At 43.7% G+C, this 12,591-nt stretch overlaps 1 protein-coding gene across 1 annotated transcript in view; it reads right to left on the reverse strand.

Moving 5' to 3' along the window:
* ces2b (carboxylesterase 2b) overlaps positions 1-3,555 on the reverse strand; it is a 38,764-nt gene extending 35,209 nt beyond the window's left edge. Inside the window, exons 1-4 of the mRNA XM_014125050.2 lie at positions 3,296-3,555; positions 1,870-2,059; positions 1,609-1,747; positions 501-634 (exon numbers count right to left, since the gene is read on the reverse strand). Of these exons, the coding sequence (XP_013980525.2) occupies positions 501-634; positions 1,609-1,747; positions 1,870-2,059; positions 3,296-3,374 (542 nt within the window). The 5' untranslated portion in view covers positions 3,375-3,555. The remainder of the gene's footprint in view (positions 1-500; positions 635-1,608; positions 1,748-1,869; positions 2,060-3,295) is intronic.
* Between the last annotated feature and the right edge of the window lie 9,036 nt (positions 3,556-12,591).

Genomic DNA, 12,591 nt, shown 5'->3' on the forward strand with positions numbered 1-12,591 from the left:
AACACTTGTATAGGGGCAACCGTGCAATGTTAAGAAAGGCCAAATCACCTTTACGGAATGTCAAACCAAATAATCAAGTTGAGTTGACCATGACATTTAGAAAATTGCACGGATGTCCATATCACTTCCATTGATTTCTAGTTAGCGGAGGCTAAAGTTAGCTGACATTTGTTGTGGCTGTTTAAAGAAAAGCGAACCATGGATTAGTTTCTCCTGGCTCATAGACTACTTTCAGGGTGAGGAACCAGTTGTGAAATACTGCACATCCAAATCAAACCAAATTTTATTTGTCACATGTACCAAATTCAACAGGTGTACACTTCACAGCGAAATGCTTACTTACGAGTACATTCCCACAATAGTGGTGCAGAGTTAAAAATTAAGACAAAAAAATAAATAAGGAAATCGTAACGCAACAAAAACAATAACGAGGCTATATAGAAGGAGTACCCCTTTAAAATCTCCAATTGTGTGTAGTTCTGTAGTGGTTCCAGTCTTACCTGAAGAACCCCAGCAGTCCCAAACGGTATTGGATCAGCACCACAACCACATCCTGGTATGCAGCCAAAGCAGAACCATCATATCCTGATGCAGAGCCCATGATGAATCCGCCACCATGGATCCAAACCATGACCTGAGAAACACAAGAAATACATGCTGAAAAAAGTAAATACCAGCTGCATTTAGATTCACTTTGCACTTATCATCGTACATATGTTGTATTATATTGTTTCAGGTTTTTTGTAGTTTTAAACTTATTTTATGTTGAACTCAAATTGCCCTTCGGGGACAATAAATATTTACTGAGCTGAACTATGCTTCTGTGTGGCCTTGTAACCTTTGATAATCTGGAAGTTTTTATCGTTAACCTTGACTAATGATGAAAACATCTTCCCTGCACAGCTTCACTGCACATTGACAAGTATTCCACTAAGCATGAGTCATTCTGTCACGCCCTGGCCATAGAGAGGGTTTTATTCTCTATTTTGGTTAGGCTAGAGTGTGACTAGGGTGGGCATTCTATGTCCTTTTTCCTATGTTTTTGTATTTCTTTGTTTTGGCCTGGTATGGCTCTCAATCAGGGACAGCTGTACATTGTTGTCGCTGATTGGGAGCCATACTTAGGTAGCCTGTTTTCCTTTGGGTTTTGTGGGTGGTTTTAATTTCTGTTTAGTTCATGTTAACCTGACAGAACTGCTGGCTATTGTTCTCTTGTTTTGTTTATAGTGTGTCAGTATAATAAATACAAATATGAGCACTAACCACGCTGCGCCTTGGTCTACCTTTAACGACGGCCATTACACATTCACTACGATAGCTGACTGAAAAAGTAGGATTATTTATCATAATACAATTCACTAGCCTACACACACCTGACAAATTTGGATTGAAAAAGTGCATCGACGATGAGAATAACATTAAAGCACTAAAATGTTTTTTTTTAAACCCAGTAGGCCTACCGTAATACAGGAAATATCATCTTTATTATTAAATTCTGCTACTACCACGGTGTGACCTAACTTTCTGGAGCCCGCAACTCTATATTGTTTCAACAGCATCACTGGGAAGTCAATCAACTGTTGGCTATATGTGTCTGATATTACTTACATGAAGCCTTGTTTTCTCAGCAGGTTTAACTGGAGTGTAAATGTTAAGATAAAGACAATCTTCTGACACCTCTGGGATTTCCACTGTCATGGACAAATTGGAGTAAAGGTCTTTTGTAATTTGTCTGTCTTGAAGACACCTGAAAAACATAAAACTCATTGAGAAGTGTGATTTTATTCAATCTCATTGTTTGTCTAACCCTTATTCAAATAACCAGAAACTTGAGCTGAATTGTTTGGTCATGACCTTGCTGGGTCTTACATGAGAGGCTGCTGGGTGGCGTCCCTCACTCCCTCCCATCCCTCCACAGGCTGGGGCGGGGCCAGTCTCAGGGGGCCAACAGGTGGTTTGGCAAACGGCACACCCAGGTAGGCCTGAACCACCGTCTCCTTCCCCTTTACGCTCACATACTGCCCTCTCAGTCCCCCCAGTTTGGTCTGGACCACAGGTGCTGTTGAGATGTTAAGCAGTTAGTTATAGGTGTGTTACTTTCGAAAAACAGGGGGGATGTATGGTTACTCCTTTTCATTGAGTAAAAATTGGTTTCACAACACCATTTAAAAGTGTATAATCCAGTATGTTTATCCAGGTCATATACCATTCTTGTGGACAACTCATGTCAACAGCTTTGAATGTAACCCTCTGTCTATACTGTATATATGTGCTATAGCAATAGGCCACAGTATGTCGAAAGTACCTCTCCCATAGCACTAGCTTAAAATGTTTTTATTTTTTTATTGCATGAACACAAAGTACATTATTGCATGAGGAAAAAATCCAGAACAAATTAGGGATTACTAGACAAAGAAAATACATAAATAACTATAAGGGGGTTATATTTCAAGGGATACGGAATTTCCATTGGAGCAGGGAATGGTCACATTAAATTAAAAGGTAGTTAGACATTGACTGACAGCAATTACTTCTCAGATGTTTTGTTAATTAATAATGAATCTAAAATGCCTTTCCAGTCGCATGTATATGATATTTACCTATATTAATGATCACATTTATTAAGTCAGAAATGTTATCTTGAATACCATCCATATAAAAACGATAGGAGTGGTATTTCAGGAATTACCTAAATCAAGTCTCCAAAAACATTTAAGTCATTTAAAAACCTTGTGCTTATTTCTATCCCATTATAAATGTGTTATTAAACTGTCTGGTAACTTGTGGAATAGACACCAGCGGGAATGCACTTTTAACCAATCAGCATTCAGGATTAGACCCACCCGTTGTATAATGCAGGAGTCAAATCAGTTAACACAATTTTAATTAACATTCTACATTACCATGGAAATTATTGCATCATAATACCAGGCAGTCATTGCGAGTGTATAAATTAGTTTACCAGTCAAATTGCCATGGTTAGAGGTTCCAAGCCTGTTCTATTCATGCTATTTCTATGTGTGCTGCTGCTGCATAGTGGTCATTCAGTCAGCTGTTCATTCGACCCCCCCAAAATATATTTTTCCGGTTATGACGGTTATTTTATTTTCATGGCGTCTTCATCGGTTACAGGGTTATACGGTAATTGTGCCAGCCCTAGCCTATAATGTGTAAACTTAACTATCAACCTTCTACACAGCCTACGGTAGTTAGGCAACATCCTGTATCTTCTATATTTCCTGACCACAGTTGTTGGCCCATGCAATATTTCAATGACTGTTATCAGCTTACTTACCATTGGATTCGGCCAAAGTATACAGAAATAGTAGGCCAATTGACAGGGAAAGTCTCAGTAAGCCTGTAGGTTCCTTCATTGCTGCAACATTCAATGATTTGAGTGCTCAGCGACACGCCTATTGTTATGCAACCCCAGACCTCAACAGAATGTGGGAAAGAATAGTACTGAAAGGATTTGCTTAGGCTTTATAGTTACCCTTACAGGTGTGCCGTTTACCTTTGTACCTAATAGGGAAGGTGGGGAAATTAATTGTTGGTGTGAGTGGTTGTCCTTAAATGACCAAAGCCATGACTTTGAGGTCATGTCAATTGCGTATGTACACTCAGCAAAAAAATAAACATCCCTTTTTCAGGACCCTGTCTTTCAAAGATAATTCATAAAAATCCAAATAACTTCACAGATCTTCATAGTAAAGGGTTTAAACACTGTTTCCCATGTTCAATGAACCATAAACAATTAATGAACATGCACCTGTGGAACGGTCGTTAAGACACTAACAGTTTACAGCTTACAGGCAATTAAGGTCACAGTTATGAAAACTTAGGACACTAAAGAGGCCTTTCTACTGCAGATGTGGCCAGGGCAATAAATTGCAATGTCAGTACTGTGAGACGCCTAAGACAGCGCAACAGGGAGACAGGACGGACAGCTGGTCATCCTCGCAGTGGCAGACCACGTGTAACATCACCTTCACTGGATCGCTACATCCGAACATCACACCTGTGGGACAGGTACAGGATGGCAACAACAACTGCCCGAGTTACACCAGGAATGCACAATCCCTCCATCAGTGCTCAGACTGTCCGCAATAGGCTGAGAGAGGCTGGACTGAGGGCTTGTGGGCCTGTTGTAAGGCAGGTCCTCACCAGACATCACCAGTAACAATGTTGCCTATTGGCACAAACCCACCGTCGCTGGACCAGACAGGACTGGCAAAAAGTGCTCTTCACTGACGAGTCGCGGTTTTGTCTCACCAGGGGTGAAGGTCGGATTCGTGTTTATCATCGAAGGAATAAGCGTTACACCAAGGCCTGTACTCTGGAGCGGGTTTGATTTGGAGGTGGAGGGTCCGTCATGGTCTGGGGCGGTGTGTCACAGCATCATCGGACTGAGCTTGTTGTCATTGCAGGCAATCTCAACGCTGTGCGTTACAGGGAAGACATCCTCCTCCCTCATGTGATACCCTTCCTGCAGGCTCATCCTGACATGACCCTCCAGCATGACAATGCTATCAGCCATACTGCTCGTTCTATGCGTGATTTCCTGCAAGACAGGAATGTCAGTGTTCTGTTATGGCCAGCGAAGAGCCCAAATCTCAATCCCATTGAGCACGTTTGGGACCTGTTGGATCGGAGGATGAGGGCTAGGGCCATTCCCCCCAGAAATGTCCAGGAACTTGCAGGTGCCTTGGTGGAAGAGTGGGGTAACATTTCACAGCAAGAACTGGCAAATCTGGTGCAGTCCATGAGGAGGAGATGCACTGCAGTACTTAACGCAGGTGGTGGCCACACCAGATACTGACTGTTACTTTTGATTTTGACCCCCACTTTGTTCAGGGGCACATTGTTCCATTTATGTTAGTCACATGTCTGTGGAACTTGTTCACTATGTCTCAGTTGTTGAATCTTGTTATGTTCATACAAATATTTACACATGTTAAGTTTGCTGAAAATAAACGCAGTTGACAGTGAGAGGATGTTTCTTTTTTTGCTGAGTTTATAACGATTCAATTACATATACCCTATAGAAGCAAAACTGCATGATCATATATTTTAGGTTAACGTTTTTAGCTTACCACTGTAAATTATTCTGCAATGGCCATTTCTTTTGTAGTTCACGTTGTAGAGATGTGAATGTAGCCTTTACAAATCCATTTTTATTATTATTAGCCTTTGCCATTATTATTATTATTATTATGGCATAGGCCAACATACATACAACCTAAAGTTGTATGCTATTTTTGCTGCACTTGTTTCACCTTACCAGTGTCGTCACTAGGCTATACTGTATACACAAGAGCTCTAGGCTACAGTATATATGGCTCTGACACCATCTGTCTGATTATCTGTCACTCACTTAACTTAACTAAACCTTTGTACTATGCCCTGTTATGCAATAGGGTACACAGACTACTTATCGTTGTTTGCCTATCAGGTAATGATCCACCATTAGCCTGCCCTGCACCTTTGGCCTGCATTGTAATTGTGATGTTTTGAAATTAATGCGAGTAGACTACATGAAATTTCACATGGGCTATGCATTGCTTGAAATGACTGCATTATGTGTAATTTCAATGTCAGTTCAGTCAACTGAAATTCTTTGAGGGAAATTCATTGCTTCCACCCCATATGACTTGCATGAATACAACCAACTGTTCATGGACCTTGCCTACAATCCACTGCAATTCCTTTTGTATCTTTTGACTTAGTCTATTTTCTATTCATTTTAATTGACTTTATATTTTAAAAAATACTTCCTTAAAACTTAAATAGCTTCCATTCCACTTGACTTGCATGAATACACCCAACTGTTATTGGTTCAGGGACCTCTTCCCTCCAATCCACGGCAAAAGATTTTTGACTTTGTAATTTTTTTAAATGAATTTTAATTGAATTAAATGAGAAAAACCTCATTAAAGCTGCAATATTTAACTTTTCACATAGAAATAAGTGTTATAGATCTGTCATTCTCATTGAAAGCAAGTCTAAGAAGTGATAGATCTGATCTATGTGATCTATTTCTATGCTTCCCGTTCTTAAGTTTCGTTTTTGCATCTTTTACTTTCGGGTTTTGAACACCAGCTACAAACAGCTGAAATACAATAGTTTTGGTTATGGAAAATATATTTCACAGCAGTTTAGATGGTACAATGATTATCTTCACAATATTTGCTTGTTTTGTTACATAAACTGAAATTAGGTGAACTTTTACAATTTTAGCAACCAAGAAATTATGGAGCAATTTCTACATTTTTGTATTTAATAACATTTGAAATTTAAAGGATTTCAGCTGGAGGAGTTAGCGTATTTTTTTTAGGGGGCGCCATGTAGGTTTACTCGATTTGTGACTCACCACCTGGATTCGGTCTTATGTAGCAAAATTTGATTTATTTTTTATTTTTACATAGGATAAAGATAGAGACTCAGAGTCACAAAATGGTATATCAATCACAGCATTTTTGAGGAACAATAGGAAAGTATTTCTACTTTGAAAGTTGATACACTTGTAAACTCACTTTTGAGAAAAGGGCCTTTGAATGATTTGGTACCTACTGAAGAGCTCACCTTTGTCTACACCCATTCAGCATTGTTCACACCCACTTAAGCCAGCTCCATCCCTCTCTTTAAGGATTCACATGAGGTCATGTGAGTAGTGTAGTAAAGAGTAATACTAAAAGTGGTAGTAGCCCACAATAAGGAAAAATTCCAGGTAAACAGAAAGTGTCCCGAAAAAAATATTTTATCAATATTAGATGATGCTTACCCAGACACAATTGTCTAAATTGATGAGTAAAGTGAAATAAATGCTTTAACCCCCAGCCACATCCAGTGGTGGAAAAATTACTAAATTGTTATACTTGAGTAAAAGTATAAATCATTTCAAATTCCTTATATTAAACCAGACGGCACAATAATTTTTTTATTACATTTTTTATTGACGGAAAGCCAGGGACGCCTTGGTTTACTTCTCTTCCTGCTCCATCTGGGCCCAGTCAAAGACACCCAGAACACCACCCTTATGGGAAGCTCCATACCCTGCCGGTTCCACAATGACCCTGGTCTCACCTCTCGGTGGACTTTGTCACTGACCTTCCCCCCACCCAGGGGAACACCACCATTCTCGTTGTTGTGGACCGTTTATCCAAAGCTTGTCGCCTCCTTCCTTTGCCTGGGCTCCCGTCAGCCATACAAACCACGGAGTCTCTTTTTTACGCACTTATTCCGGTACTACGGGATCCGGAGGACATTGTGTCAGACCGTGGCCATCTGTTCACCTCACGCATATAGAAAGTGTTCATGGAACGCATGGAGGGTCACAGTCAATCTCACCTCTGGGTATCGTCCTCAAGCTAATGGGCAGGTGGAGAGGATCAATCAGGAAGTGGGCATGTTTCTGAGGTGTTACTGTCAGGACCGGCCAGGGGAGTGGGCGGATTTTCTACCCTGGGCTGACTACGCGCAGAATTCCCTCCGCCACTCCTACACTAACCTCACTCCTTTCCAGTGTGTGTTGGGGTATTGTCAGTCGAGGATGCCTGATCGTTCTTTAAAGGTAATTTCCTCACCATCTTAAATAAGCATGCACCTTTCAAAAAATGTAGAACTAAGAACAGATATAGCCCTTGGTTCACTCCAGACCTGACTCCCCCTGACCAGCAAAAAAACATCCTGTGCCGGACTGCACTAGCATTGAATAGTCCCCGCGATATGCAACTTTTCAGGGAAGTCAGGAACCAATACACGCAGTCAGTTAGGAAAGCAATAACTAGCTTTTTCAAACAGAAATGTGTATCCTGTAGCTCTTGCCCAAGCCTCCCCAGCTTCTCCTTCACCCAAATCCAGATAGCAGATGTTCTGAAAGAGCTGCAAAACCTGGACCCGTACAAATCACCTGGGCTAGACAATCTGGACCCTCTCTTTCTAAAATTATCTGCCGCCATTTTTGCAACCCCTATTTCCAGTCTGTTCAACCTCTCTTTCGTATTTTCCGAGATCCCTAAAGATTGGAAAGCTGCCGTGGTCATCCCCCTCTTCAAAGGGGGTGACACTCTAGACCCAAACTGTTACAGACCTATATCCATCCTGCCCTGCCTGCCTTTAAAGGCTTCGAAAGCCAAGTTAATAAACAGATCACTGACCATTTCGATTCCCACCGTACCTTCTCCGCTGTGCAATCCGGTTTCCGAACTGGTGACGGGTGCACGTCAGCCACGCTCAAGGAACTAAACAATATCATAACCGCCATCGATAAAAGACAGTACTGTGCAGCCGTCTTCATCGACCTGGCCAAGGCTTTCAACTCTGTCAATCACCGTATTCTTATTGGCAGACTCAACGGCCTTGGTTTCTCAAATGACTGCCTCGCCTGGTTCACTAACTACTTCTCAGACAGAGTTCAGTGTGTAAAATCGGAGGGCCTGTTGTCCGGACCTCTGGCAGTCTCTATGGGGGCACCACAGGGATCAATTCTCAGGCCGACTCATTTCTCTGTATATATCAATGATGTTGCTCTTGCTGCGGGTGATTCCCTGATCCACCTCTACACAGACGACACCGTTCTGTATACTTCTGGCCCTTCTTTGGACACTGTGTTAACTAACCTCCAAACGAGCTTCAGTGCCATATAACACTCCTTCCGTGGCCTCCAACTGCTCTTAAACGCTAGTAAAACCAAATGCATGCTTTTCAACCGTTCGCTGCCCGCACCCGCCCGCCCGCCCGACTAGCATCACTACTCTGGATGGTTCTGACTTAGAATATGTGGACAACTACAAATACCAAGGTGTCTGGCTAGACTGTAAACTCTCCTTCCAGACTCATATTAAACATCTCCAATCCAAAATCAAATCTAGAATTGGCTTCCTATTTCGCAACAAAGCCTCCTTCACTCACGCCACCAAACATACCCTCGTAAAATTGACTATTCTACCAATCCTCGACGTCGGCAATGTCATTTACAAAATAGCTTACAATTCTCTACTCAGCAAATTGGATGCAGTCTATCACAGTGCCATGCGTTTTTTACCAAAGCCCCTTATACCACCCACCACTGCGACCTGTATGCTCTAGTCGGCTGGCCCTTGCTACATATTCGTCGCCAGACCCACTGGCTCCAGGTCATCTATAAGTCTATGCTAGGTAAAGCTCCGCCTTATCTCAGCTCACTGGTCAAGATAACAACCCCCACCCGTAGCACGTGCTCCAGCAGGTATATCTCACTGGTCCTCCCCAAAGCCAACACCTCATTTGGCCGCCTTTCCTTACAGTTCTCTGCTGCCAGTGACTGAAACAAATTGCAAAAATCGCTGAAGCTAGAGACTTATATTTCCCTCACTAACTTAAACATCAGCTATCTGAGCAGCTAACCGATCGCTGCAGCTGTACATAGCCCATCTGTAAATAGCCCACCCAATCTACCGACCTCATCCCCATATTGTTTTATTTACTTTTCTGCTCTTTTGCACACCAGTATTTCTACTTGCACATCATCATCTGCTCATCTATCACTCCAGTGTTAATTTGCTAAATTGTAATTACTCCGCTACTATGGGCTATTTATTGCTTACCTCCTCACGCCATTTGCACACACTGTATATAGACTTTCTTTTTTTCTATTGTGTTATTGACTGTACGTTTGTTTATTCTATGTGTAACTCTGTGTTGTTGTTTGTGTCGCACTGCTTTGCTTTATCTTGGCCAGGTCGCAGTTGTAAATGAGAACTTGTTCTCAACTAGCTTACCTGGTTAAATAAAGGTGAAATAAAAAATTTAAAAAATCAGCCGACCCTGGCACCTTGGCATCCGAGTCAGACTGAGGCCCCTGCGGTGGACGAGTGGTTTCAGTGCGCTGAGGAGACCTGGAACGCTGTGCACACTCGTCTCCAGCGGGCCGTGCGTCAGCACAAGGAACAGGCCGACCACAGCAGTTAGGCGCCTGTTTCCTCTCCAGGAGATCGGGTCTGTCTCTCTACCTGGAACTTGCCCCTCCGCCTGCCCTGCCCGAAGCTGAGCCCATGGGTTTGTGGGGCAGTTTAAAGTCCTGAGGAGGGTTAATGAGGTAATGTACTGTTTGCAATTCCCTGCTGATTACCGCATTAACCCGACTTTTCATTTGTCTCTCCTCAGACCAGTGGTGCCTGGTCCCCTCACTGAGGCTGGACCCAGTGATGCCCTGCCTCCTCCTCTGGACATCGAGGGAGGTCCGGTGTACTCGGTCCGTGAAGTCCTGGATTTGAGGCATCGGGTGGGGTGTATCCAGTACCTCATCGACTGGGAGGGGTATGGCCCAGAGGAGCGTTGCTGGGTTCCTGCGATGGACATCCTGGATGCTTCGCTGACCAGGGATTTTCACAGTTGGCACCCTGACTGACCCGCACCGCGTTCCTGTGGTCGTCCCCGAGGCCGGTGTCTTCCCCCTGCTGGTGCAGCGCGTCAGGAGGTACTGTCACGGATCCCCCTGGAACTGCTGCTCATTCCGTTCACCAGCTCCGGAGGTCTACGTCACCGGCCTTCTAGGCGTCACTGAATTGGATTCATTACCACCAACCCCGGATTGTCTTGTCTCATTACGCACACCTGGTTCCCATTCCCCCTGATTAGTATGTGTATACTGTATATGTGCCCTCTGTTCCCCATTGTCCTTGTCGATTATTGTCCCGTGTCCGTTGGTCTTGTGAGTACCTGTGCTCTGTTGTATCGGCTTTCATGCTACGTGTTATTGTGCACTTGTTATTATGGATCTTGTCCCATATTATATAGAGGTTTATATCTCGCTCTTTTGTTTGGGTTACATCCCTGTGTTTTATTTAGATCTAGGATGTTGTTTAAGTGTTCCCTTTATTTTTTTGAGCAGTATATATATACTGCTCAAAAAAATAAAGGGAACATTTAAACAACACATCCTAGATCTGAATGAAAGAAATAATCTTATTAAATACTTTTTTCTTTACATAGTTGAATGTGCTGACAACAAAATCACACAAAAATAATCAATGGAAATCCAATTTATCAACCCATGGAGGTCTGGATTTGGAGTCACACTCAAAATTAAAGTGGAAAACCACACTACAGGCAGATCCAACTTCGATGTAATGTCCTTAAAACAAGTCAAAATGAGGCTCAGTAGTGTGTGGCCTCCACGTGCCTGTATGACCTCCCTACAACGCCTGGGCATGCTCCTGATGAGGTGGCGGATGGTCTCCTGAGGGATCTCCTCCCAGACCTGGACTAAAGCATCCGCCAACTCCTGGTCAGTCTGTGGTGCAACGTGGCGTTGGTGGATGGAGCGTGACATGACGTCCCAGATGTGCTCAATTCGATTCAGGTCTGGGGAACGGGCGGGCCAGTCCATAGCATCAATGCCTTCCTCTTGCAGGAACTGCTGACACACTCCAGCCACATGAGGTCTAGCATTGTCTTCCATTAGGAGGAACCCAGGGCCAACCGCACCAGCATATGGTCTCACAAGGGGTCTGAGGATCTCATCTCGGTACCTAATGGCAGTCAGGCTACCTCTGGCGAGCACATGGAGGGCTGTGCGGCCCCCCAAAGAAATGCCACCCCACACCATGACTGACCCACCGCCAAACCGGTCATGCTGGAGGATGTTGCAGGCAGCAGAACGTTCTCCACGGCGTCTCCAGACTCTGTCTGTCACGTGCTCAGTGTGAACCTGCTTTCATCTGTGAAGAGCACAGGGCGCCAGTGGCGAATTTGCCAATCTTGGTGTTCTCTGGCAAATGCCAAACCGTAGACCTCCGGAGCTTGCTGTAAGCACAACCCCCACCTGTGGACGTCGGGCCCTCATACCACCCTCATGGAGTCTGTTTCTGACCGTTTGAGCAGACACATGCACATTTGTGGCCTGCTGGAGGTCATTTTGCAGGGCTCTGGCAGTGCTTCTCCTACTCCTCCTTGCACAAAGGCGGAGGTAGCGGTCCTGCTGCTGGATTGTTGCCCTCCTACGGCCTCCTCCACGTCTCCTGATGTACTGGCCTGTCTCCTGGTAGCGCCTCCATGCTCTGGACACTACGCTGACAGACACAGCAAACCTTCTTGCCACAGCTCGCATTGATGTGCCATCCTGGATGAGCTGCACTACCTGAGCCACTTGTGTGGGTTGTAGACTCCGTCTCATGCTACCACTAGAGTGAAAGCACCGCCAGCATTCAAAAGTGACCAAAACATCAGCCAGGAAGCATAGGAACTGAGAAGTGGTCTGTGGTCCCCACCTGCAGAACCACTCCTTTATTGGGGGTGTCTTGCTAAATGCCTATAATTTCCACCTGTTGTCTATTCCATTTGTACAACAGCATGTGAAATGTATTGTCAATCAGTGTTGCTTCCGAAGTGGACAGTTTGATTTCACAGAAGTGTGATTGACTTGGAGTTACATTGTGTTGTTTAAGTGTTCCCTTTCTTTTTTTGAGCAGTGTATATATATATACAGTATCTCACAAAAGTGAGTACACCCCTCACATTTTTGTAAATATTTGAGTTTATCTTTTCATCTGACAACACTGAAGAAATGACACTTTGCTACAATGTAAAGTAGTGTGTGTACAGCTTGTATAA

Source organism: Salmo salar, chromosome ssa10 (genome assembly GCF_905237065.1).
Source record: "Salmo salar chromosome ssa10, Ssal_v3.1, whole genome shotgun sequence".
NCBI classification, from domain to species: domain Eukaryota; kingdom Metazoa; phylum Chordata; class Actinopteri; order Salmoniformes; family Salmonidae; genus Salmo; species Salmo salar.